The sequence below is a fragment of the Epinephelus fuscoguttatus genome, linkage group LG8 (assembly GCF_011397635.1).
Source record: "Epinephelus fuscoguttatus linkage group LG8, E.fuscoguttatus.final_Chr_v1".
Taxonomy (NCBI): domain Eukaryota; kingdom Metazoa; phylum Chordata; class Actinopteri; order Perciformes; family Serranidae; genus Epinephelus; species Epinephelus fuscoguttatus.
The window spans coordinates 28244638-28271577 of record NC_064759.1 but is presented as its reverse complement, the minus strand read 5'-3'; the positions used below and the strand labels follow the sequence as shown (position 1 = coordinate 28271577).

The following is a 26940-nucleotide window of genomic DNA, read 5'->3' as shown; positions in this document are numbered from 1 at the left end:
TCATCTGTGTTTGGGGGGTAAGTTCTAATTGTCTAGAATCACTGGTTATGGTCATGACTCAATAGACAAAGAATTTGCCCTCATTCCTCCTTTGTGTCTTTTTTTCTTCCTGCAGGAGTAACCTCACACACAAAGCAAGACAAGTGGAAGGAAACCATGTGGTACACTGATTCTTAAAGTATATGTTCTGCCTTATAAGATTCAGATCCAACAGCTTCAACAGAGCAGAGCAGCAGAACATTCTTGTTGCCAGCTAGTATGCAGTGTGTGTGCATTTCCCTTCTATCTCAGGACAGCAGGTATTAGAGGAGGTATTATATGAGCAAGCTAGAGCAACTGTTAGTTATTCACATTAATTACAGCAGCTTTCATTTAGAAAGACAGGTGATCCTTAAAGGCCCAGGGTTACATAATATGCACAATATACAATGCATTCACTTTTGCCACCACTTTTTGTCCTCCCCTTTGTTTCCCCTTGCACCATTCCTCCACCCTCTCCTATCTCTCTTCCTCCCCTGCCTCACCCATCTCCTGCTCTTCCCCCCTCCTCCTCTTTACCCTTCTCCTCTGGGTCTCAGCTGTTGCATTTATGAAAACAAGACACTCGATTATGTTCACCTCATCGTTGTCCAAGCTCCATCGGAAACCTCATACATTCAGCGCGGCCTACATCGACCCAACAGTTTCTGATATGTGGCCCAAGGCTTGATGGATGATTGCACTTTAGAGGTGTGTGTGTGTGTGTGTGTTGTGGTGCCGGCGTTGGTGTTTGGGATTAGTGGCCGATTGATTGCTACGATTGGCTTGCAAACAACAAGCTGTCATTCTGGACACGAGGGTCATAAATCTGTCCGTGGGGAGCGGGCTGATTGGGTTATTTAAAGCCCCGGCCCTGTTTTGGTTGAGTTGAAATGGGAGAGGTCTGGGTGACAGGGTGATTATGTTTAGGCCTGTTGGACATTACAGGTAATGAGATTTCGGCCTATTGACAAGGTGGGCTGGTGGGTCATTGGGGTCTATTGAGGGGTGGGAAAAGAAGCAAGGAAAAGAAAAAGGATAAGGTGGCAGGGAGGGATTTGTTTTTGTTTTATAGAGTTAACACTGAAATTAGAGGCCCTGGAAACTTATTTGCTCAGTCAGCGCCTACTACTGGTGATGGCGTTCTACTGAACTGCCACAGCTCAGGCTTTTTCTTTTTCAATTGAGAGAGTTCTGCATTTGTGTTCGAATTAGGGCTTTTCTGGGCTTGGCGGGAAAATGTTGATGTCACTTGATCCTATGAAATAATCGAGATTTAACCATATGTGAATCAGACCCTGATCATAGTTGGGATCAAGTTGCTAGGACATAGTCAGCCAAATCCTAGCACACCATACTCAAACAATCCAGATCCATATTTTTATGTTAAATGACTGAACTTGCTTTTTTTTTTAACCCCAACTGTGATCATTAGTCAGAAATGTATAGAGCTATTGAGAACAGCTTAAGACAGGGATGTCAAACATAGGTGGGGGGCCAAAGGGTCCAATCCGGCACACGGCCTCAGAGGCTTTTCCACCCTGCTTGGGAAAACAGTTCTCTAAAATAACAATGAATGCTGACTGTGGTTGTATCTAAACGATACTAAACATTGTGCAAAATATGTCAACCAGCAGCTTCAGTACAAAAGAATCTGGATCAGACTTCTATCTTAAAGCAATATGGGTGAAACCCCATTGCTAAGGCACTGAAAAAACTTCAGATTTGTTCATGAAATTTGCACATATTTTTCTTCACGTATCATCGTTTGTTTTGTAAATGGATGAAAGTTTTTATAATGCACTTGAACATCTTTCAATGGTGGATTGGCCATCGGGAAGTTCGCGACGAATCCCGCGTCCCTCCCATGTTGTTTGACTGCTGTGAGATATTCAGAGGGAACGTAGATGTCAATCTTGCTTGAAGGAGGGGATAAAAGCGGTCTCCTCCAATAGGAAAGAGGCCCTCGTTTTTCTTGAAATCTGATTGGCTCAGCCGCTGTGATCAATTATTACTCACGGCAGACCAGGCTAGTGTGACCGTTAGTGCTAGCTACTGAGAAAAGAGAAAGAGAAACAACATGGATAAAGCCGGTGAAAAAAACTCCAATAAAAAAAAACATAAATCTTTACAAGAACAGGCAGTAAAGTGCTCCAACATTACCGACCTATTTGGTTGGTTGACGGGCTGCTGGATGGAGCTGGAGCCGACGGCGCTATTATAGCAGGTGCATTAATGTTAGCTAATGTTCCTGAGTGTGTAGGTTGCAAGGTTAGCTTTGGCAAATTACTATTTCTTCTAGGTGTCTACTATTATTAGCCTACTAGGTATTGCATTAAGTCATTATAAATATAATTTAAACCTGAACTAAAAGAAAATATGTGCTTGCTTTTTTTCCCTGTGGATGCATGCAATTGTCCTTAGGTGGTGCTCCCAGTCCTAAGGACAATGAAGCTGAGGGACAGACTAACCCCAGCCGTGATGAGGAGGAGGGTAAGACCAGAAATATGACAGGTGCAATGTGAAGGCATAGCTTAAGCCTACTATGCATTACATTTTAGCCAGAGGAAAACCTTTTTAGTAGTATTAAGTGGGATTTGTTTGTTGTGGTAATAACTTGACTTAAAGTCGACTATAGGGCCTATTGCCCAATTTATATCTCCTTAGTTCACGGCTGTGAGCCATGGAGATATAAATTGGGCTTATGTAATACAAGAGCAGGGCTGGGCAGGGCAGGGCAGGGCAGACAATTATATTGTGCATAAAATTAGATGCATTAGGATAGAGTCATATGCTCTTATTTTCAGTTAAATAATAAGCACATAGCCACTTGTGGCCAATTCATTATTGCATTTACTTTATAGTCTGGAATTAAACAATAACTGCTGATTTTCTTATGCAGTTGATTCTGAGGACAGTGTTTGTGTAGTGTGTACAAGCATATAGAGGATTATAGGTAGAAACGTGTGGGCCGGTGCTGAATTTGTGTCCCAGTCCACCTCTGACTTCTTTACACTATAAAGGGGGAATATTTTGAAGGGATTGTTATTTATAGGTTATTATGCAGTGGTTTTACTGGTTTGGCCCACTTGAGATCAAACTGGGCTGTATATGGCCCAAATGAGTTTGACACCCCTGGTGTAAGATTTCAGACCAAGTTCTCAGGGGCTTTAAACAGTGTTCACATCTTTTCTTGCAGACATAACTTATCACAAACAACATCCTGCTGCACTGATTACTGGTTGAGGAGTTTACAATGATTTACTGCCAACCCTGCTACAGTTACACACATTACTTAAGTTACTTTAACATAATAACAAGAAGCTTTAGCCACAACTGTCACACTGTTGCACCACCCTCAGGGTTAATTGGAGAACGGATGCAGAGTTAAGATCTCCATTCGAATCAATAAGACAATTAATAATAACTTTAAAAAAAAAATTCACATGTTTGAATCAAAATACAGAAACAAATGTCACTATCTTTTTATTTGGGATGATTTTAGAGGTGAAAGAAATGCAGTAACAATCACAGTTTGTATTTGCATAGGGACAGTGCAAGATTTATTTATTTATCTTTCATCTTCCCAGAGGCAAACTCTACAGGTATCACTTTTATTTATTTATTTATTTATTTATTTAACATAACGTGGTTCATTTTCATGTCATGCCTTGTTGTGACAACCTTCAGCTGCTCTTTATGTTATGACTTGGAATCCTCAGTCCAATGAAGACTAGATCATACTGGAGGTCAACTACCTTAAAGCTACTGCCTCAGCAGTTGTATTCTTGGGCGATGGAAGATCCATAATGTTCTTACATTATATACCAGTTACTTTAGCATCAGGTGGATGATAGTCAAGGCAGACACAATATTTCAAATATGGCACTTACAAGAAATTTCATTGTATCTGTGTGTTCATGTTGCAATATTTAATTTGTTTATGTTTGTGTTTACTTAACAGATTAACATTCAAAAAGACATCCGGAAAAATGCTTAAATCAAGTGAGAAAAAAATGCAATGACTGGAGAGAGAGGAGGAGGAACAGACCAAGCTTGGGTGAGGTGGGAGGGAGGAGAATGACGGCGATGGGGGGGAGTTGTTGATTGATTCTCATACAAGAGTGGTAACGCAGACAGATCTCCATACCAGACCACAGGGTACTCTGGGCTCTGTGTGTCTGTCACTGGTGCCAAGGAGGGTGGGAGGGTTTTCTTCTACTCCTCTTAGATTACCAGTTCCTCTCATCTTTTTCTGTTTTACTGTGACTCCATCTCTTAATATCTTTTTTTGTTCTGTCAGCTTCCCTCAATATTTTTGCCTCAGTCTGGATCCGAGTCCAACTTGTCAAGGACGGTCTGCGTAAATATGATCAGCACCAGTTTGCAGCGCAGTGAAGACTATCAGCGCGACTGGAATTAAATTGTCCAAACTGAAAACAAGAGGAGCTTTCACCTGTCATATTTCAAAGGTGAGTGTTTTATTCCCTAGAAACAGTTTTTTTTCTTTTATGAAATGTTCCTTGAGTCATTTTATTTCTAATAATGTAGCATTTGACCTTAAACTACGGTGTTATCTCTTATCTTATGCTGACAGGAAATTTACAGAATACATTATTTGCAATTTGCCATCATCTCTAGCAGTTCAGTGGAGTAAGAGAGGTTTAAATTATATTGAAATGCTCACATAAGCCTTGCAAAATCAGATGGATATTCAGTTTTCAAAACAAATTTTAGACTAAGTCAAAAAAACAAACAAACAGAAATATGTTACAGCAAAAAAAACATATTTTCAGTTGTAGAATTTTAAAACAGTGTTTTTATGATCACTTTCTTACAGTTGAAAAAGGAATAGGGCCTAATACTGGTACTTTTTCTACTAAAGATCAATTTAGTGAAAAGTTTGGAGTGGGAATCTGAACAAAATGTGGTGGACAACATGTTGCGGGGAGATGGGGTTAGTAGACACTGGGCCAAATCTGTGTGCAAAATGGCGATCAACAAGTGTGAAATTAAATGAGCACATTGCGATCGCGTGGTGGAGACACTACCCCCGACGCTCTCCTGTTGCCGTCAGCCTGGATCCCACTTTCTGTTGCCTTTTCTGTATTTTATATAGCAACCTGAAATCTTGATATGAAGTAATATATTTAATGACCCATAATCCTTGTGTATTTATCTCCCATACAGTCTGCTTAACATGTTGAAAGATTAATCAGATTTTTTAACAGTTTTTAGTGCTGAATTTCTCCCTTACTGTTGTGTAGAGCCCCATTAAGTCTGATTATATTTGCATAATAACCCATTTCCCAAACAGGGAATAATAAAGTTCCACCTTGTGTTTTCTCCAGACTCTACAGCTGCACTTACTGTCATCTCTCCTCCATAACTGCCGGCATTTCACTCCCGAAGGCTGTGCACCCCTCCATGCTGACAGAGAGAGTCCCTGTCGGCCTCATGTCCTCGGTTGTAGCCCCAGAGAAGCCCACCTCCAACACCATGGGCCCCAAAGAGGTAAGTGCAGATCTGACACACATGTAGTGGATTAATGGAATACAATTCAGTCTGATTAGGAAAACCCAATTGAATCACAGCACGGGGCGAGCTTCTTAATTAAGAGCATTTCTTTCTGATTTGGTGTGTCTGACTCAATTTATGCAGACCTAAAAAGCATTGGGTTGAAAAAGAACCATAATCGTAAAGAAATTTGAATTTCCTGGAGACTAAAATGAACTTAGTGACTTCTTGAAGATAATTCTTAAAATCTACATTTAACTTTGTCAGAGGACAGAATATAAAGCCTCGACTATTGCATGAAGAATTGATGAAATGAAGGTGACTGTCTCCATCTGTCATGTGTGGGTAGCAGGAGAATGAGACTTTGGCCACTAAATGAGTTTTTAAATCACCCTAGTGTGTATTCAGCTCCTACTGCATCTGATTGAGTATTAGCTCCATGACTTCTAACTCATTAGGTGGAGCTGATCCTGGTGAAAGAGCAGAATGGGGTCCAGTTCACCTCAACCACCATAGTGGCTCCGACTCCTCCTCAGACCAACCAAGAGGAGGAGAGGGAGACCTGGGGGAAGAAAATCGACTTCCTCCTGTCTGTGATTGGGTTCGCAGTGGACCTCGCCAATGTCTGGAGATTCCCCTACCTCTGCTATAAGAATGGAGGAGGTGAGCTAGATTGAAGGGGTGAGGGGAAGAAGCTAATGTTGGCCCATGTCTAAAGATGGTGGGTGGATGGTGAAGGGAGTAAGAAAGTAAAGGAAGGATGTAGGATGTGCTTTATGTGAGAACAATATCATCCTCCTCTCCTACAAAAGTACTGAAGGAATGGTTAAAGGAGTGTGTGTGCATGGTATGTTGAAAAGAAGGTGAAATGAAGGTGGAATTTATTCACACATGTTTGCATGCTTTATATTTTCAACTGCATGTATACGTGCATTCATGTGCATACACATTACTTGCACATGTACACAGGTGTTTGTGTGTGTGTGTGTGTGTGTGTGTGTGTGTGTGTGTGTGTGTGTGTGTGTGTGTGTGTGTTTTTCAGCTCCATGTGCTCACTGGTTGTTGTTTGAGATTTTTTTTCAGCCCCTTCACAGAGATCAAAATAGGGGAAAAACCACCACAGCTGTTCCGAATAGATTAGCTCTAACAATCACTGCCACTAATTATGGCTGTTTAACATAGAGCTCTCATTATGTTTAAGAGCTATAAATGACACTGTGGCCTCCGTCGAGGCTGACCGTATGTCCCTATATTTCACAGAATGTCGCATGTTGTCATACCTGTATGTAGGGAAAATATTACTGAGTTAACCCACAATATTATTTTTACTTGGCGGGGGGGCATTTTCTGCTTATATTGATAGCTGACAGCAGAAATGACTGTAAATTAAAGGAGAGAGATACAGGGAATGACATGCAACAAAGGTCCCTGGTTGGATGTAAACCAGCGGTGTTTTGGTTCATGGTCAGCACCTTAAAGCTGTAGTTGGTAACTTTTATGAAAAATAGCTTTTATTTTATTTGCTGCAACTGTTTCAGTATTCACACAGCACTAAATGAGACTGATAATTTGTCAAAACAAATAAAAAAATCATATTTATATATATATATATATATATTTTAGTGTACTGTTCAGCTGTAGAATGAGAATGTTGGTCCAGCTGGTGAGCTGTGCTTGGTACTTTCCAACATGGTGGGCAGGTCACAAAAGTTCTCATTTTACAGCTAAACAGTACACTAAAATATGTTTCTGAAAAGATTTAAGGTGAGATTTAGGCAATGCAGTAACGGAATCTTGATTCAAATTTGATCAGCGCTCCTTGGTTTGACAGTTTGACCACACAAGAGTAGTACAGCTGCGTTAGAGACTCCTCGGCTCTGATTGGCTGTTGTTAGTGTGCTGCGGTAAATTCCAGCAAAATTCACTAGAGGCAGTAGGAAGAAGGGGAAGGGCATTAACCTCCAAGCCACCAAGGTGCTCTGAACCCAAACTATTTTTAAGAGTGTTGATAATCACCATATTCCCTACCCAATGACTGTACAGGTGCTCTGTAAGCCTATCATTTTTGGTAGATTATAATATCTCCAAAAACCTTGCAAAGGCTGTTTATACCTTATTTACAAAAGGGCCCTAAACAAATGTCACTAAAGTACTATCCACTTGCATACTTTATAATTGATATGGAGTCATTAAACTTTTCATTTTCTCCTGAATGTAATTTTTCATCTCCAGATGAAGTTTTACTTGTCTCTTTATGTGTGCAGGTGCGTTCCTGGTGCCATACCTGTTCTTCATGGTGATAGCAGGCATGCCTCTCTTCTACATGGAACTGGCTGTGGGACAGTATAACAGAGAGGGGGCTGCAGGCGTGTGGAAGATCTGTCCTATATTTAAAGGTAGGGAGGACACATATTCAGATATCAGGGTTTCTGGAAAAGTTTTGAATGTATATTGTTTTGTCCATTGTTTAAAACATGTTTATAAAAATCCCAAAACATGTCGAATGTTACATAAAATATGTTACTTGTTTTACTAATGTAAAATCTAGTGCTGCGTGACCATTGAGATGTAACCGGTATCAAGTAATACACACATGGCATCATAGTCAAGGCCAATGCCCCCTTTCGGGGGAAAGAAACACGCTGTCACATCAGGACTGAAACATGACAATTCTTAAAGCTGTTATGTAGCAAGTTAACCAAGGCTTCATACTGAGATGCGACCCACTTAAGATTCGTGAATATCCACTGTCAGTGTAGTAAATGGCTAAATGATGCTGCTGACAGATACTACTGATGGATAGCTAATGCTAGTCTGTGTGGGAGGCTGCTGCAGTACAGTCATGCAGTGTAGCAACATCAGACTGTCATCTCCAACTAAATCTTAACTTAGATCAAACAGTTGGCTGTTAAGAGTCGACAATACCTGGTGATTCAATCAAATATAGGCTGCATATTTGATTGAATCACCAGGTATCTTGATTCATGAAATATCCACCCACTGTGTTGGGTCATTGATCCACTTGGATGGGGGAAGACAGACGAGAATGATGGTGGTCCATTCATTGAGGTATTGCGAACACTCAGGCTCAGGCAAGGCCGCAAAACAGTCATTAGACATGCCTGTAAAACAAATGTTTGTTTAACAAGAAATAAGTGCAAACAGACATGCCAAATTTATAATCCAAACATGTCAAATTGCATTGACATTTACACGATCTTCAGTTTTATATCCCCTAAAAAGAAGCACAGCCTTGATATTTTGTGAGGTACCCTCATGTGGCGGTCTTCCCTATTTGCAGCTAGCTGGCAGCGGTTATGTCTAATGAGGGAGTAAAGTTATTAAACACTCGCAGTTTTCTTCAGAAATGAGTGTGTGTTTCATAAAGTATGGCTGTATCACGATGTAGGTTGCCTAAACTACTTAAATAAAGTTGTGGAAATGGTAAAACATTATGCAAAGTTACGGCAAAGTTCTGAAAGTTCTTTGGTTGACATGTGTGGGAACCTTGACATATACAGACAGACACATGCCCACCCCGGGGGGACGTACACATGCAAATTCTTGACCGCAAATGCTTTACATATTTGAAATCTGTCCGTCATGGTATGTACATGCCTGTCTGTCTGTCTGATGATAGACCTTTAATATCTACATGTCTTTCTATCTGCTTGTCTGCCCACATTGCCTGTCTGTCCACATGCCAGTCTCCTTTGTCTGCTCATCTCCCGTGTTGAGCGGTGCGACAGGCATTGTTTATCCTCCCCAGAACATCAGGTTCTGTTGGCACTCAGATGGAAAGCAAATGAAAATTGGGCTTTTAGACTCTTGTCCTGATTGTCCAAATCCTTCTGTCAAACACTCTGTGAGGGTACTTTTCAACACATCGATAAGCAAAGCGCAGTTTGTCATCCAAACGTACGCTAATGGAGGAACAAACATTAAAAGCAATTCACATTTTGGAGCAAAGTCATTGCTTGAAAAATACACCTTGCTTGGTTCAACTTCTTATTCTCTACACACAATTTACAAGCTCTTGTGTGTATTCATCTGTCTCTGTCTCTGTGCTGTATATCCTCTTGTAAAGTTATAGTTTCACTTAAATCCATATTTAACTCCTCACTATGAATCTAAAGATGCAACAGAAACACAACCTCAAATACCATTATTATCAGCAGACCAGCTGTTGCTTCCCAGTATGATGCCATAGTGCTGCCTTTTGTTAGATTATGTCCTTGTTTGTCTGAAGGTGGCCCGCAGTGTGTACTGTACTGTGCTCTTTTAGGGTGTGTGTGTGTGTGTGTGTGTATGTGTGTGTGTGTGTGTGTGTGTCTGAGCGTGTGCCTCCTGCGTGCGAACATGTGCCGTCTGTCAGGGACCACACTGAGTAGGTTGACGGTCTAATCACACGCTTCACTCTCTCTCTGTCTCTCAGCGGGGGGATAACAGTAATTATTCAAACACACACACACACACGCACACACACACACACACATGCCCATATTGACAGTAATTATTCTGATCAACAAGCTGGTTTCCTCCTCAGGATCAATGCATTTGAAGAAAATGACTGAGAAAGGCAGACTTGAAAGGGAGAGATGGCACACGGCCGCATGTGGCGCTAATAAGAGGCATCACTCCCTGTTCAAATATCACATCCACATTACAGAAGGAATCAATAAGGCACACTTGTGGTCATGGCTTTCACCAAAGGTCAACAATCAAAGTCAGTCTTAGAAGAGTGGACATTGTTTTAGATTTATAGAAAGGGTAGATGTGTTGATAATTAAGGCATGAAGAGGCAATCTTTAGAAGTTTCGGTGAGGCCGCCGCAGGCATGTTACATAGGCTACTACTCGCTGGTTGGCACTTCAGTGGTGGGATCTGTCAGGAGTCACTGTTCACACAACTTTGAAGTGTGTGTGGAACATTGTACTTTTTCTGCTGATTCACAATGGTTCCTCATGACCAAATACCTAAAAATCACTCATGACTTGATAACCTTTAAAACATTCCTGCAACTGAAAGACAGATAGGAGCATTAACACCTGCACTGCCATTGTTAAGGGTTTGTATGTCATTTGGTTCACTGTATGTGTATGACAAAAGCATACAGTATGTAAGACTGCTCTGGTAAACTGTTGTAGGACAGTGTGAAAAGGCGACTCATCCAAAAGTATTTAGAGGTTTGGTTTCTTCAGCAAGACAGTACATTATTTCCTAACAGCTAACATTCAATAAAATAAGGGTTACAATGCTAATTTGTAATATTTTTTTGATTGCATTTTTATGTGCATCTTCTTACCCGGACATCCTCAATAGGGAATACATATTTAGGCCTTTAACTGAAGTCAAAGTACCAATATAACCATATATGAGTACTCCATTACAAGTAAAAATCCTGCATTGAAATCCTACTCGAGTAAAAGCACAGCAGTATTATCAGCTAAATGTACTTAAAGTATCAAATATAAAGGTGCAGACTAATTGTGACTGATTTCTGGTTGTGTATAACAGTATTAGTGTTACTGATGTTTCAGTGTGCATCAGCAGTTTACTATTGTAGCTGCTCAGTGATTAGCTATTTTTAACTACTTTATCTGTAGTAAACTAGTCCGGTGGTTACCAATATACCAAAGGGGGCTGCCTGCTTTCCCCACAGGGTGACGAGATATCAGAGGAGGCCAGAAGTGACCATAATTAGACAAGAAGCTGGAGCTGTGGAGGAAGTGAGGGGTTGATCTGACTCATAGACTGTAGCGACACCCTGCAGACAGCCTGTCACTCAAGCGGTCCCATCCTTAAAAAATGTATGCATAACTTTAGGCCTTAATAAAATGCAAATGGTTAAGTTATATATACAAAATTCACATCCCACACAACTGTTTTTTGCACCAGGCTGTAAACATGTTTATTTCTGCTATAACATTGAGCTTTTTAACATGGGGGTCTGAGGGGACTGACACTGTTTTGGAGACAGCCTCAAGTGGCCATTCAGTGAACTGCAGGTTTGAGGACTTTTGGATTGGCCCCTCAGCCCCGGAGATTGCTGTTTGGTCAGAACTTGAACAGTTATTTAAATGCAACCATCTGCAAATGAATTATGTTTTTTTGTGGGTGTTTTATGCCTTTATTTGACTTGAAAACTTTGCCAAAAAAAGGTTGAAATTCACTGGTTTAATATTTAACAGTGCATTATATTTTATAAGATTATCATACCTTAATCTGAAAAGTAACAGTGACTATAGCTGCATGTCCCTTTGAAATGTGGAGTAGAAGTATACATCAGCAGAAAATGGAAATACTCAAGTGAAGTAGAAGTACCGAACAATTGTACTTCCTACTACTGAGTGTCTTTGCAGCCATGGAAAGCAGTACTCTGTAATTCAGAAAAAAAACATGTGGGCTGTTAGATTCCACTGAGGTGCCCATTTCGATATCTAAGGTCCTAATTTTTTGCAGTGAGCATAGCCTGTTTCCCCTTCTTCCTATCTATGTATCTCTGTCTTTAATAGCTATGAAGATTAATCATTTGTTTCCCCCTAACAGGTGTGGGTTTCACAGTGATCCTCATCTCCCTCTATGTTGGTTTCTACTATAACGTCATAATCTCCTGGGCGCTGTTCTACCTCTTCTCCTCGTTCACCAGCGAGCTGCCATGGGTCCACTGCAACAACACTTGGAACAGTCCTAACTGCTCCGACCGGGCTGACAACAGCTCAGCCAGTGACATTTACAAGCCCACGCCTGCTCATGAGTACTTTGAGTAAGTTGGCCTGAACTAAGGCTCTAATATTTATTTATTAACATTTGTTTAGTATCGTTAATTCTATTTGAGGAAATACAGTTACATAGATATGTAGTCACATTAGAGGCCAATCACGCTCTTGAAAATTCTTATGCCATTGTCAATGATATGTGACACATTGGTGCAAAACTGTACTGTATATCACCCACACATTTGCTCTGCCAGAAGTGCACAAGACAAAACTTCAATGCTATGCAGTTATGGTGTTAAATGGAGTGGAGCTGTCTACAGAATAACTGAAGTTACTGTAGTTACTTTGCCTAGATTTAGAAATGTCATAGACTGTCTAATTATGGATACTTCAAACATGATAACATGTTCAAAAATGAACATTAGGAATGTTTTCCTCAAAATGGTTCAGTTTGGCTGCATTTGGCCAATGCAGCTTCCCAGCCTGTGAAGCTGACCAGGTGTCTCCTCTTCCAACAAGTGAGGGGTTGTTCTGTTGTGACAGTTGAGACATTTGATCCATGCTAGTTGAAATGGCAGTGTGCTATTTACACAGAACCACCTGCAGACAATTGGACCACATCGGTTGATCTTTTTCAGTCTCATCTGTAAGGCTGTCTCTGAAATTATCTGAATCAAGGCATCAACAATGTTCAGTCTTTCAGGTGACACATGTAATTCAACTTTGCAGGATGTCAAATGAAAGTAAGCTTTTAAATCTGCTACCTTTTATTGCCAGCGCAGTTTTCCCGTCTTGGCAGGCTGACATAATCTCTGAGACCTTTTAATTTGCTATAATGAAACTTTTGCTGCAACAGATGTACCAGCACTTCATGTATCATCCATCTGGCCAGATTGCCTTGGGGTTTACATGTCTCCTGTCACTGATGAACCCCCAGGTACTGAGCTTCCAACAAGGCCAGGCGTTTATTGTTAAGCCAATTTTATGCAGAATGTCAAGAACCAGATCCAGGTGTTGTGATGTTGTGAATAATAATGTTGTAGGAACACTTGTTATTCCATGTACATACTATGATACTTTTATTGTAGCACAATGCAATGGGGAAATTATTGGTACCCCATGGCTTCAAGGACAATATCCACCATCCCTTTGATTGCTGTCCATGCGTAGGTTTAAAGAATCAACCTTGAACTCTGGTGAACACTAAACTGTATGTGCCTCAGAGACAAAATAGTTGTCACCATGTACTGTATGCCTCATACTGTACATTTGGAAGTAGGATGACTATTACTACCATGGCAGGAACCAATATGTTTCGGGGTAGTCCAACTGTTCGTACGTACGTCCTCTTCTCATGAATGCAAAATCTCAAGAACGTCTGTGGGAAGTTCTTCAGAGTTGGAACATATGTCCACTTGGACTTAACAATGAAATGATGAGTATTTGGTGGTCATAGGTCAGAGGTCAAGGTCACTGTGACCTTGTTTGTCTCATTGTCGCGAATGTAGTGTATCAAGAATGCCTTGAGGGAATTTTCCTCAAATTTTGCACAAACATCCTCTTTGATCCTCTTTGATCAGAATTTGGTGATCAAAGGTCAAAATCACTGTGACCTCATCTGTCTCATTGTCACGAATGCTGTATCTCAACTACACCTTGAGGGAATTTCTTTAAATGTGGCACATATGTCCACTTGGACTCAATAATGAGCCAACTATTTTTTGTTGGCCAAAGGTCAAAGTCACTATGATCTCATTTGTCTCATTCTCACAAAAGTGATACGTGAAGAATTTTTGAGTGAATCTTTTTCATTTTAATTTGACAGAAATGTCCACTTAGACTCAAGGATGAACTGATTAGATTGTGGTAGTCAAAGGTTAAGGTCACTGTGACCTTGCATCTGTCTCATTCTTGTGAATGTGATATCTCAAGAACACCTTGAGAGAATTTCATCAAATTTGGCGCAAACACTCTGAGTCAAGGTTCAGGGTCATTGTGACCTGGTCTATTGCATTCTAAATGTAGTATCTCAAGATGCAGCAGCACGGTGATGCAGTGGTTGGCATTGTCACCTCACAGCAAGAGGGTTCCTGGTTGGAACCCAGGGTGGGGGAGCCCTGCTGTGCAGAGTTTGCATGTTTTCCCCATGTCAGTGTAGGTTTTCTCAGGGTACTCCAGCTTCCTCCCACAGTCCAAAGACATGCAGGTTAGGTTAATTGGTGACTCTAAATTGCCCGTAGGTGTGAATGTGAGCATGAATGGTTGTCTGTCTCTATGTGCCAGCCCTGCGATAGTCTGGCAGTCCAGGGTGTACCCTGCCCTCGCCCAGTGTCAGCTGGGATAGGCTCCAGCCCCCCAGCACCCCAAAGAGCACAGCTACAGAAAATGAATGAATGAATCTTTGCTTCCCACCTTGAAACCGTTCTGATTCTAAATGATCCTCTGAGTTGTCGGTCGGATATTTGTAATGCATCCGTGTTTTTGCAACTTAATGGGTTGGCAGAGGTGCACAATTGCAAGGTGATAATTCTAGTTTGTACACTGTAAATGGAGACCTAGGATTGGTCAGGGTTCTTACCACAATATTCTTTTTCTTTAGACGAGGGGTGCTCCACATCCAGGACAGTAGAGGTATTGGTGATCTGGGCCGTCCACGCTGGCAGTTGACTTCCTGTCTTGCTGTAGTGATTGTTCTGCTCTACTTCAGTCTCTGGAAGGGAGTCAAGACCTCTGGAAAGGTGGGGAATGACACACTAGCCATGTTTCTTATGTGAAAACCACAAAAGAACTACAATTCATATCCGAGCATCTCTAAATAACTCAATTTATGCTATGGAATCATGTTTAGGAAATGCTGCTCCTTCTAGTCCTGTTAAACGCACTCAACAGTTTAAGACGACTTTATGTTAATACGTACAGACATTTTCACTTTCTTGCGTGCATGCATATGTTTGAATCTCATTGTGTGTGTGTGTGTGTGTGTGTGTGTGGCCGTTTTTCTGTTTAAATGTGGGACTGTTCGTTTGTGTGTCTGTGTGTTTGTACCTTGTGCGACCCTTTCAGGTTGTGTGGATCACAGCCACAATGCCCTATGTGGTCTTGACTGTGCTGCTGCTCCGCGGAGTCACCCTGCCTGGAGCCATCGATGGCATTAAGGCTTACCTCTCCGTGGACTTCCTGAGACTGTGTGACGCCAAGGTGAGTGTCGATGGGAGAGACGGGGGGACACGAGTGAGGTGAGAGTGGTGGGGGTGCAGGAGAAGAAGAAAAGGAGGCACGGGGAGGTAAATGGGGGCTGATAAACACTATAAAGGAATGTTTTGGCATTTTAAGTTTTAGTTTTATGTTTTATCTGAAACTAAAACTGTGTAAAGAAAACTGCAAAAAGGCTTGGCTTGTATCCTATCTCGACCAAATATGCTACAAGACACAATTATAGATTAAAGCTAGTCTTGACAATGGTACATAGTAACGTTACATTATTAGCTGTGCACATTACATACCAGTAATAACAGCAGTAGAAAGCAAGCATAAAGGTTAGCATTAGCTCATTACAAATCCATATTCACAGCAGGATAGGGTACATTTTACAGAATGGTTTTGTGTTTATCATCATAAACTCTTTAGATTTGCATACTTAAAACTTTAGCCTATGTAACACTCATGATAGATTTATTTATTTATTTATTACTATTATTTTTTTTTTTTTCACTTTTTGACATATTTCAAATTAGTGAAATAGCACAGTCTTTGTCATTGATTGTACCGACACCCAGCAGTCAGGCAATGGCTTCTGCTGGGGTACGACAAACCACATGCAGAACTGTATTACACCACAGTACTAGAACTGGTAGTAATAATAATGCCAGTTTAAACAAATCAAATCCCACCTAGGTCTTAAGCCTATTTCTCGTGCTCTTCCCATCACAACACTTGTATCCCATCCATTCTAGATAAAACCTTCTGTACATGGAGTGACTTAGGATTACACAGTGTCAAAGATCTATATAGCAGGTACATTTGCCACCTTTGCACAACTACAAAAGAACTTCAATCTTTTAAACAATAATTATTTCAGACACTTACATATTAGAGATTACGTATATACAAAAACATCTAATAGGATTTGAAATTGAGAGTACTGACGATAGACAACTGTCTTAAAACGTCACCAATCTGAGATAACTTCATCTACCACCCTGCTATCAATAGTCTGTCCATCTTCTGAAAATTCCAAAGCCAGTTGGGAAAAAGAAATAGGTATTAAAATGTCAGATGACATATGGGAAGAAAGCCTTGAACACATAACGCTCAAACAACACCATACACAGACTCCACAACTCCAAGGCCAATACACAACATATCCAAACATGTCACCAACTTGTGATAAATGTCATTCCTCAGAAGCAATTCTTTCTCACAGCTTTGTCTTGTGCCCTAAGGTTTCATCTTTTTGGTCCGATGTCTTCAACAGCATCACAGAAATTAGTAATATTTCACTAGAACGGGAACCTATATTAATCATTCTGGGTGTATCTGAATCATTAAGACAACTCTCCATTGCCTAACAAAAATTCTTCTCCTACTGTAACATTATGGCAAAAAGCTATTTCTTATATCAAGGAAATGGACAGCAGTTTCATCCTACAATGTGTGGCTACATGGCCTAACCAGCACACACTGGGAAAGGATAAGATACATCTTAAAGGGCTTTGGCTCAATAAAAATAAAAAAATTATTTTGCATTTGCTTATAATTATTTTGGACAACACTGTGCAGTTTGCTTGCTGTAGCATAGAATTTTTTAATCAATCTAGGATATGGACCTTTAGAAGATAGGACACAGCGGGACTAAGTTTAAAGGACAGAGATGAAGGCAGGGCTGGGGTGAGAAACAGTAGAAAAGTTGTATTAGGTGAGACACAACAAAGCCACAAACATCACACACTATACAACTGTTCTCTGGCAAAATGTACCATCTTTAATGTTGATCTACAGGGGTGACAAAAGCCTTAATGTGGAGCTATTCTTGTGAGCTCAAATCACAAACTGTTATGTTCAAGCATAAAATCTGAGAGATGTTAACTGTCAGTTTCCTCTCATTGTACGCTGCAGACCAAAGAATTAAGCACTGGTTTACAATGTGAAGTATCATTTGACTGGGATTTCCTCGAGGAAAAAAAGAAGCGAGAAAACTGTTTGTCTAACCTGTTTCTAATATTTTCCCTCCCTGTGAAAGCTGCTGTCATAGCACTGAGAGGCTCAACAAGTAAGCGAGCAGGACTAAAGGGCTCAGTTATGGAGAATGAGAGAGAAAGCAAGAAGGAGAGCGAAAGAGACATGCACGGCCGCAATTGGAGAATTAGATTAGATAGATTCATGGAGCAGTAATTTGCAAAATTACCCCCTGTATTCACTAGCGTCTTTCATCTACTGCCGTTGAATGAGTTTCCTGCAATTATCCCTAATAATGGCTTTTTTCCTCTCCTGTGCCTTTTGTTTGCCGCTTCACACAAGTGCGCTTGTTCTGTCGCTCCCCCAGGTCTGGATCGAGGCAGCGACACAGATCTGTTTCTCTCTGGGAGTGGGGTTTGGTGTGCTAATTGCCTTTTCCAGCTACAACAAATTCAGCAACAACTGTTACAGGTAAAGACACACAAGGGGAAGAAGGAGGGGATTCACAGAGGCAGACAAGGGATGGGTGGAGAGTTGCTTCTGCACACACACAGGCACACACACGCAACATAAGCAGGTGAATTACAATAACCTTTGAAGCTCCTCGAAACCCGCCATGTCTTTGACACCATGCTGTGCAACAGACAGCCGTAACACCAATCAAAACTGTCGCCCTCTTTGAAAATCATCAGCGTCCCACAGGAGGCTTTTATCTGCCTTTTTTACCCTTTTTAATGTTTATGATAACTGACACATGACACTGTCCACCTTGAGGATTCCTCGTGAGCATAACACTAAATCGAATAGTTATGCGGGGTTGCACATTTACTGTAAGACAAAGCTGTTAACTTCTTCATGTGTAAATCACACATCCTGTTGTAATTTAACACTAACCAACTCAGTTATTTATCAATTTTCTCTACTTACTTTATCATTTTTGCAAATGAAGGGGTTTTAACTCTTATCAGAAGGCAGGAAGTCGACTTGCTAGTCTGTAACATCATGGACAAATCATTGACTACCTGTCAGCAGTCTCTAAACTATTCTGCAACCCAGACTCATTACGGCAAGCCAGCATTCTATCCATCCTTGACCCATCCTTGACCCACTCATGACGCACTCTCTAGTTGACTGGCTGCCAGTTATGCTGATATTGACTTCATACTGTTTTTCATGTCATTTGTTATTATTGATCCAGAGACGCCATCATCACCAGCTCCATCAACTCTTTAACCAGTTTCTTCTCCGGCTTTGTGGTCTTCTCCTTCCTCGGGTACATGTCCCAGAAACACAACATAGCCCTGGACAAAGTTGCCACAGATGGTATGGTTTTATTTTACTGTGTTTGTAATGTTGTGTTTCAATACAGTAATAGTAGTAGTATTAAATGACACTGCGAACAGTTCAGTAGAAGCAGGATAATGTGCCTTCTTTGATTATGTCACGAATCAATGATAATTCTAATTTGTGTGTATTTTGTGCTGCTTTGTATTTTCCTTGCTTGAATTTGTTGCCCTGTAGGTGCTGGTTTGGTGTTTGTCATTTACCCAGAAGCCATTGCAACATTACCTGGATCGTCGGTGTGGGCAGTTATCTTCTTCATCATGCTGTTAACACTGGGCATTGATAGTGCTGTGAGTATGCATTCATACATCCAAAAACACACACTCACACACAGACACATTATTTCAGATGCGCCTTTTTCTTATTTGTGATATAAATATGTAAATAAAGGTGTTGTTGTATAATCTCTGCTGTTTATGGGTATTTTAGTTCATGTGCTGTAATGTTAAATGAAATAACAGCATGCTTTATGTAAAATAAACAGTTTTCCTTTGCAGTTTTCATGTTTTTGAGCTCTAGTGCAGCAATTATGCAATAAAAAGGACATATACAGGGACTTGCTGACTTTGTGATTTATTCTAATGTCTTCTGTCGTAGATGGGTGGGATGGAATCGGTGATCACAGGGCTGATTGATGAGTTTAAATTCCTCCACAAGCACAGAGAGTTGTTCACCCTCTTCATTGTGGTTGCCACCTTCCTTATATCTCTCTTCTGTGTTACAAATGTAAGTATCACACTGGGCAGACAGACGCACAGTTTCATACGTACATTTTATAAGTATCTGCAAAAGCCATGAACTGAATCATTAGAATTTTTTTTTTTTTTTTAGTTTGTTCATACTGTAACCTGTGTGATAAAGCTTATTAAAACAACACAATTATTACACATTCATTATGTTTACTGTCTCTCTCCAGGGTGGGATGTATGTGTTCACTCTGCTGGACAATTTTGCGGCAGGAACATCGATTCTCTTTGGAGTGCTCATTGAAGCCATTGGCATCGCATGGTTTTACGGTGAGAAAGATGGACACAAGGAAAAACAGATGATTCATGTTTTCATGGTCAGCAAAGCTGATGCTATATTAAGGGTCTGATGACAAATCTTTTGTTAGAGGTGTGCTGTGCCTCAGTGCAACATAGTTCCATTAGATGCTGCAGCTTTAAGGGTTGTTCTCATTAATGGTTTTGGCCTCTTCAGCCTCTGTGCATGTGTTGTTAAGGTACAAGGATAAACTGTAGCTTTGGTGCTCTTAAGAGCTCAGGGGGGTTAAATGGCCTGCGTTTTAAACGCTGGCAGTGTTACCTGTCTGTTCACTTGACAGTGGTGAGCCACCACATGAAGAGAATTGCAGCTGAGGAACACACATCTCCCATTTGTCATTGACAGGAGTCACACAATTTTGACATCATCTCTCGAATGCATTATGTTTTACGTGTACCACACCTCCAACACACCACTGCAAATCACTGTTTGCCTCTGCTTGAAATACAGTAGAGAGTAGAGTGGAGTGGAGTGGAGTGAATGACATGTATCCTGGCTGAATATTTATGTATCTTTCAAGCACTCTATCAGCACGATAGAGTAGAAATACTTGATGTGATGTGGGTGCATGTTAGGGCCCCAGAATTCAACCCCTTCTGAGCTGATTAGTGACCTATAGTTCTGTAGATAATCACAGTATAGTTAGCCATTTTGGGTTTACTCCATTTCCTTCTTCTCTGGTTCATTTGTAAATTAATAGCTAAAGACCAACTGTTTAATGATGGATGCTTGCCTTTGCATATATTTTTACCGACAGCAATACCACCTGAAAACAAGAAAAACTGGCTTTTCATAGAGTGTGAAAAAGCCCGTTCTGAATCTCCAGAAGGCACAAAATATTATAAAAACAATCTAAAGGTTGGGGAAAATGGCTGACCTGAACTTCCGTATTGAGTTTCTTGTCTCATGTCTACTGAATCTGACTGTGGAGGGATCTATAAAGGGCTAAATACTAACCAGGCCCCAGGTGGTGGGGTCAGCATATTGCCCCACTTTGGTGGGTCCCGACCTTGGCAAGCCAGATAAATCAAGCCTAAGGCTTCAGTGGGCTTTTTTTTCCCATCCTCATAACTGCTGACAGGAACCCTTGACCCCTGGCCACTGTGGTCTTTCGTTCTGCTGTCCACTACGTAAGTACATTTAGCTGTGCTGAATACCTGGTCGTCAGCCCGGATATAGTCCTCTGCAGTGAGAGATGCCTTCCAGGCAGGTAGAAAAAGAAAAAAACAGTACAGCCAGGTTTGTGAGAGACAAAAAATCTCTCACAAACCTTGCTTTTGATTTACATTCATGCATGAGGACCATATACAAATGCACCTACTGCCTTGATAATATTTTGATATTCAATTTTAGCAAAGGCCGAATGTAGCCATGGGTTGGAAGTAATACAAAGTATTTCCATGTGTTTCAGGAGTGGACCGATTCAGTGATGACATCGAAGAGATGATTGGCCAGCGACCAGGCAGGTACTGGAGACTGTGCTGGAAGTTTGTCAGCCCCTGCTTCCTCCTGGTGAGCCTCTATATGGACTTATTGTACATTGGAAACCAAACCAAGGCAAGGGTTAAAAATAAATAGCAGGACTGTGAGTTTACAGCAAGAGGGTTCCTGGTTCGAACTTGGGGTGAGCCCCCGTGCTGAGCTTGCATGTTCTCCCTGTGTCAGCATGGGTTTTTTCTGGGTAAAAAACAGCTGGGATGGGCCCAGTGACCCCAAAGAGGATAAGCGGTAATGGAAGTGAATGACGGATGAGTAAACATAGTCAGATAAAGTAAAAAAAAAAAAGTTGAGATAAATGAATTTAGAATAGCTGTTTATGTGTATTTTTGCAGTTAATTTCCCTGGAAAGGCTGAGAGGTGTGATTTAATGATAGCTGGAACACATGGCTTGGCACTCAACACACCCACTACCTTTTACTATGCACTGTGGATAATTATAATGGTTTAACAACAGAAATATTGTCACTGTTTTTACTGCTAGTAGAGTAACATCCTGTATCAGAAAATTACACTGGACCACTGCATTAATTTGCTTTAAAGAGAACTTAAAATGATCTTTTGAAGTTATGGTTCTTAAGTTAAGTCTTGTGTATTCACATTATTTTCTTCAATAGTTTATGGTGGTGGTGAGCTTTGCCACATTCCACCCTCCAACCTACGGCACCTACATGTTTCCTCCATGGGCTAACATGGTGGGGTGGTGTCTGGCCATTTCCTCAATGTCCATGGTGCCTCTCTACGCCATCTACAAACTCTGCACACTGCCTGGAAAGTTCTGTGATGTAAGTCAGAAAATAGAGTGAGGGGAAATGATATATATTGTCATTTATGGTATAACTGGACCTTTGATGAAATATGGAGGATTCTTTTTAAATAATGATTTAGAACTTTTTTTTGAATATGTCAGTTGTTTTCCTCCTTTTTTCCTGAAACAGCGACTGGCTTATGCCATCACCCCAGAGACAGAACATCACTTGGTAGACAATGGGGAGGTTCGGCAGTTCACAGTGAGTGTTGTCTTAATTATGATTGAGTTTTATTGTTATCAGAATTGTTTACTGCTGTTGTAAGCTCACATGTCTGCAGGCTTTAGATAAGTAATTATATTAATGATATTACTGATATTAAGCCCATTTTAATTGAGGCTGGAGTGCGGGACTTTTACATATAAATGAACGTCTGTGATATTCAAGCCCTTGCCAAATAAGTTCACACAATGTGACAAAGTCAGAGTTGTCAGGGTCGTGGTGTCTGGTGTCTGTGGCGACTTTCCCTCAGTGGCACACCAGAAATTATGCGTATTATGCCTACCAGCCAAACTTAAAGGGGGCTGGAAGGGATGAGAAGCCACAGCAACAGAGCAGCAGCTAGGTTTATGGTGCATGCTATGGCAGAAAAGTGTCCAAGTAATGCGCACTGGAGTGGATGCTCTACCTCGGCATATGGAGGAAGGACATAAGTTTAAAAAAAGAAAGAAAAGAAAGCGATAATGGTGACGGCGAACACGGAACACCATCTGTATGGCTTATAGCCCCTTTTACACAGAGATTACACTATGGGGCCACTATGAAGTCCCTTCGTTACACCACTTTTGTATTTTTACACAGAACCAAACAACAGCAGCATCATGTCACACCCGTGTGTGATTTTAGAAAGCATGCTGGCATCCTGAAAGCAAATCAGGCGTGATGGGAATACTGTCTATTACATCAACATTGGCCTCTATTGTGACATATAACACACGTGTCTCAGCACTTTCTAAGGACACATTCACACTGACACTATTTGGTCCGCTTTAAACGAACCCTGGTCCGCTTCCGCAGATAGTTCGGTTCGTTTGGAGTGGTGTGAACGCTCATTTGAACTCTGGTGCGGACAAGCAAACCCTGGTCCACTTGAAAACTGGGGGTCTTGGTTCACTTGCAAGTCAACCCTGGTGCGGTTCGCTTACAGTGGGAAACACAAACAGACTATTCAGCGAAGCAAAGAGAGGAAGCGAACCAAAGAGAGGACGTGATGTAGAGTGCAATGCATTTTGGGTAGAAAAATATCAGAAGCAGAGGTAAAAAAAAAAAAAGAAAAAGAAAAAGTTGGAAAATGTCTTGTGGCAGACATGGAGTTGTGAGGAGGTGCAGGCGCTTACCTCAAGTCTGTATAAATTTGGTGTTGCTCCATTGTTTTTGTAGTGACCAAGCCAGCTGAAGGGGATGGTTCCGTTTTTCGGTCCTGGCCAATCGTTGAGCCGGGGTTTCCTCTTCCTCATGCTTTTTGTTCTTCCTGGTCAGTGGTCGTTTTGGGCAATTCCACCCCCAAACGAGCACCTGTTGTAACTGCGTGACGTTGTCCAGGCGGTTTGGTCTGCTTTAAAAAGTGCAGTGTGAAAGTGAATCAAACCAAATGAACGTGTGAAATTTTTCGGCATTCCCCGCCCAATCGAACTGAGTCCCCCAGACTATCCTGGTGTGAATGCGCCCTAAACAAAAACAGTAGTTACATGTCAATAATAACCGTTCATGTTGCTACCCAGCTTGTGAAGGGGAGGCAGAATAAAACCACATGTTTTGGGTGAAAATAAAGTTATTCATGAACAAAAGGTGTTGAGGATTATTGTTACAAACAAAAGTGAGGCAAACTACAATGGAAAAAGGGCTCATGGCTGCTGCTTAATACAAAGACAGAATTATAACCAAAAGAGGACTCTTGAAAACAAGAGTTATTAATCTTATCTACTAAAATCAAAAGCAGAAAAAAATCCTTTCTATCCCTAATTGCTGAGTGAAAACGAAAACACAAATTAAACAGCAGCCCTGCACCTAGTGACTAACAAAAGAAATGCTGATATGTAAGTGCACAGTCAGTTTTGAGTTCTATAAACCTGGCCCAGTCCCCAAAACGGCTACATTAGTGCCTCCTAACAGTTCAGTTCAACAAACTACGAATCTACTTCATAGCAATATCACCACATACAGTAAGTAGACTCTTGGTCCCCACTGCACCCATAGAATTGGAGATGCCAGATAGGTTGCCACTCCAATCACAATCTCCACCCCCAGGAGAAGGCGGCACCTTATTGTTACCTTAACAATTTATCATTCCTGTTATGAGGGCGCTGATCTGATCTTTCTCCTCTAAGGGTAAAGAGCTCCCAGACCTCACTGTCTCCTCAGTTTGTGGACATTTAGGCTGTTGTTCTTCTTCTTTGAGTTAGTTGCTAACTGCTATTAGCCACTTTTTTAATCTCCTGGTGGTGGATGACACACATAACATGTTGTCAAAATGTCACCCCTGCCCCGCATATGTTCCCATCCTGTCAGCTGTCCCTAATACGTAGGAGTTGATTCGATATTGTTACTACCTCTACTGCTAGGTTAAAGGCGAGACAACTCTGTCCCCCCAGTCCGCGATTGTACCTTTTCTACACAATGTCGAGGTGGAATAACGGCATGATATTCCCACCTTGAACAGGCAGTGTAAAAGGGGCTTCAGACAACATTTCGGGCATAGATGATTACCTCATCTGATGACTCCATCACTTGGCCTTTTCTTTCCCTCTGCCCTTATTTGCACAGGAAGACTTAAAGAGAGCACACCCAGGGGTGGAGGGGGTGGTGGGATGAGCTCACCTGCAGGCATACCACAGAGGCACTTTCAAAGTGTAGTTACTCTCACTGCCAGAGGGGGGAGACAAAAGTCTCGCACTGCAGGTTTAAGCAGTAAAACAATACTGTGTTTTATTTCATGGGCGTTTTCCATTTTTCCCACAGCTGCATCACTGGTTGGTGGTCTGAAAAGTACAGAGAGATAAAAAGAGTGAAAGAGTGTGTGTGTGTGTGTGTGTGTGTGTGTGTGTGTGTGTGAGTGTGTGAGAGACAGAGAGGGAGAGAGAGAGAGATAGAGAAAGAGAAATAAAATGGAGTGTGGGCATTGGGTGGATGAATGAATGCACAGCAAAGGTCTGAAGAACTACAAAGAAGAAAGCTATGGCCATTTAAATCGATCACGATGGCGGCGGTGGTGGGAGCAGTATAAAAGTGCCGACACAAAAAAAACATAGACATTGTAGTGTGCTTTAATTTCAACAGTGGATGTGTGAAGCTGTGCATTGACCCTCTCCACTATTGTGTTGACACTGGTGAATGGGATTCAGTCAAACATGTAACGTGGTGTTCAAACTGCTTCTTCCATAAATACAAAATTCTTCCTTAAAGAAACAATAAAAAGATTCAAAATTTTGTTTATATTTAATGGGGTGAAGATGTTGAGTAAAACATATTTTTAAACTGTATTTGGAAATGACTTTTTTTTAAGATCATTTGTATTTATTCTATATTTTCTCAGTCAGTTATTGTTAGCAGTAGGTGTCATTTTTTAATTTAATTTTCAATTTGTCATTCTGCATTACAACAATAAACAGTATCGATACAAATAAACTTTTTTTAGCAGTCAAATGTAATGAATGCCACAGGTTTTTACTGAATCCCACTTGTTTATTACTATCATTTATTTGCTTGCTCCTCTTTAAGACTGTTATGATATACACAATTCATACAGAGGAAAAGACACCTACTTTTGTTTACATCTAAACAGTTTATACATATTTATACAATCATATAAGAGCTGCTACAACAACAGACCAAAATAACATCATCTGAAAATCGTCTGAATAAACATTACTTGAGCTTTCTCACTACACAAAAATGAATCATCAGTTACAAATCAATAGAATTGATCGTCTGAAAATTGAAGTCACTTCCTCTCACCATGTTCCTGCTTTTTAGTCATGTTGGATGGACCGACAAAAAGTGTCATTCTAACACATGGTTGAATATATTCTAAAAAAATAAATATTAAAACTGTCTGTAATCAGACTTAAACTGGTTTATACATCTCTGAAGGCCTATCAGCCTAATAAGTGAACAAACACTCCAAACTTGCCAACTTCCAAATAATTGTCACTGACACACAAAAACACCATCAGCCACACTGCTGACTTAATCAACCAAAGACTGAAATCAATCTGTTTCTTTTAACCAATAGACCATTTGATTGTTAACTTATTGTACCGAGTCAATCTCTCTTTCCCCATTATAACAAATTATCGCTAATGCACATTTCATTTTTATTCAATTAACCATTTGTTGTGTTTTTATCCCCACAAAGTTTCCAGTGGTGATTCAAAAGCTCAGACTGTCACAATTCCAGAAAGCATAAAGCTTTAATTTTATCGTTTACAGAATCGTATTAGGTGTTTCAAAAATACTGTTTAAAAAGCTGCTTTTTATTGAACTGCAAATGAATAGTGTGTAATGTAATATATAAAGTAATTTAAGTTATATATCTGTGTAAGTAAATGTAATGTAGAGGGGCTTGTATCGTATTGTACTGTATGATATTGAATAACAAGACCACTACTGTATATATATGGGTTATTGCTTTGTTACCGTGAAGTTGATAAATATTACGAATCTTGATGAGAATTACATGGCATGGATAAATCCATATACACTTCCTCCTTATAAACTCTCTCTGTTAAATCAGAGAGCATAAGACGTTTTTTCAAACTGGTCAGCGATGACCGGTTGTCACTTTGTGGTACATGTAACACATTGAAGGGTAAATTATG

At 40.7% G+C, this 26940-nt stretch overlaps 1 protein-coding gene across 2 annotated transcripts; it reads left to right on the top strand.

Annotated features, from left to right (window-relative positions):
* The first annotated feature begins 2073 nt into the window (after positions 1-2073).
* slc6a3 (solute carrier family 6 member 3) lies at positions 2074-26940 on the top strand. 2 transcript variants are annotated; one of them, XM_049584788.1, is made up of 19 exons: positions 2074-2245; positions 2443-2532; positions 3983-4078; positions 4322-4490; positions 5370-5532; positions 5994-6198; positions 7800-7931; positions 12085-12301; positions 14854-14992; positions 15318-15452; positions 17797-17900; positions 18628-18752; positions 18951-19063; positions 19371-19499; positions 19690-19789; positions 21229-21329; positions 21932-22099; positions 22253-22324; positions 25082-26940. In XM_049584788.1, the coding sequence occupies exons 5-19, from the start codon at positions 5446-5448 to the stop codon at positions 25103-25105; spliced, it is 1851 nt and encodes a 616-aa protein (XP_049440745.1). In that variant the 5' UTR covers positions 2074-2245; positions 2443-2532; positions 3983-4078; positions 4322-4490; positions 5370-5445; the 3' UTR covers positions 25106-26940. The 2 variants fall into 2 exon arrangements, with proteins under 2 accessions (XP_049440745.1, XP_049440746.1); XM_049584789.1 differs by lacking the exons at positions 2074-2245; positions 2443-2532; positions 3983-4078; positions 4322-4490; positions 5994-6198 and having other exon boundaries at positions 5422-5532.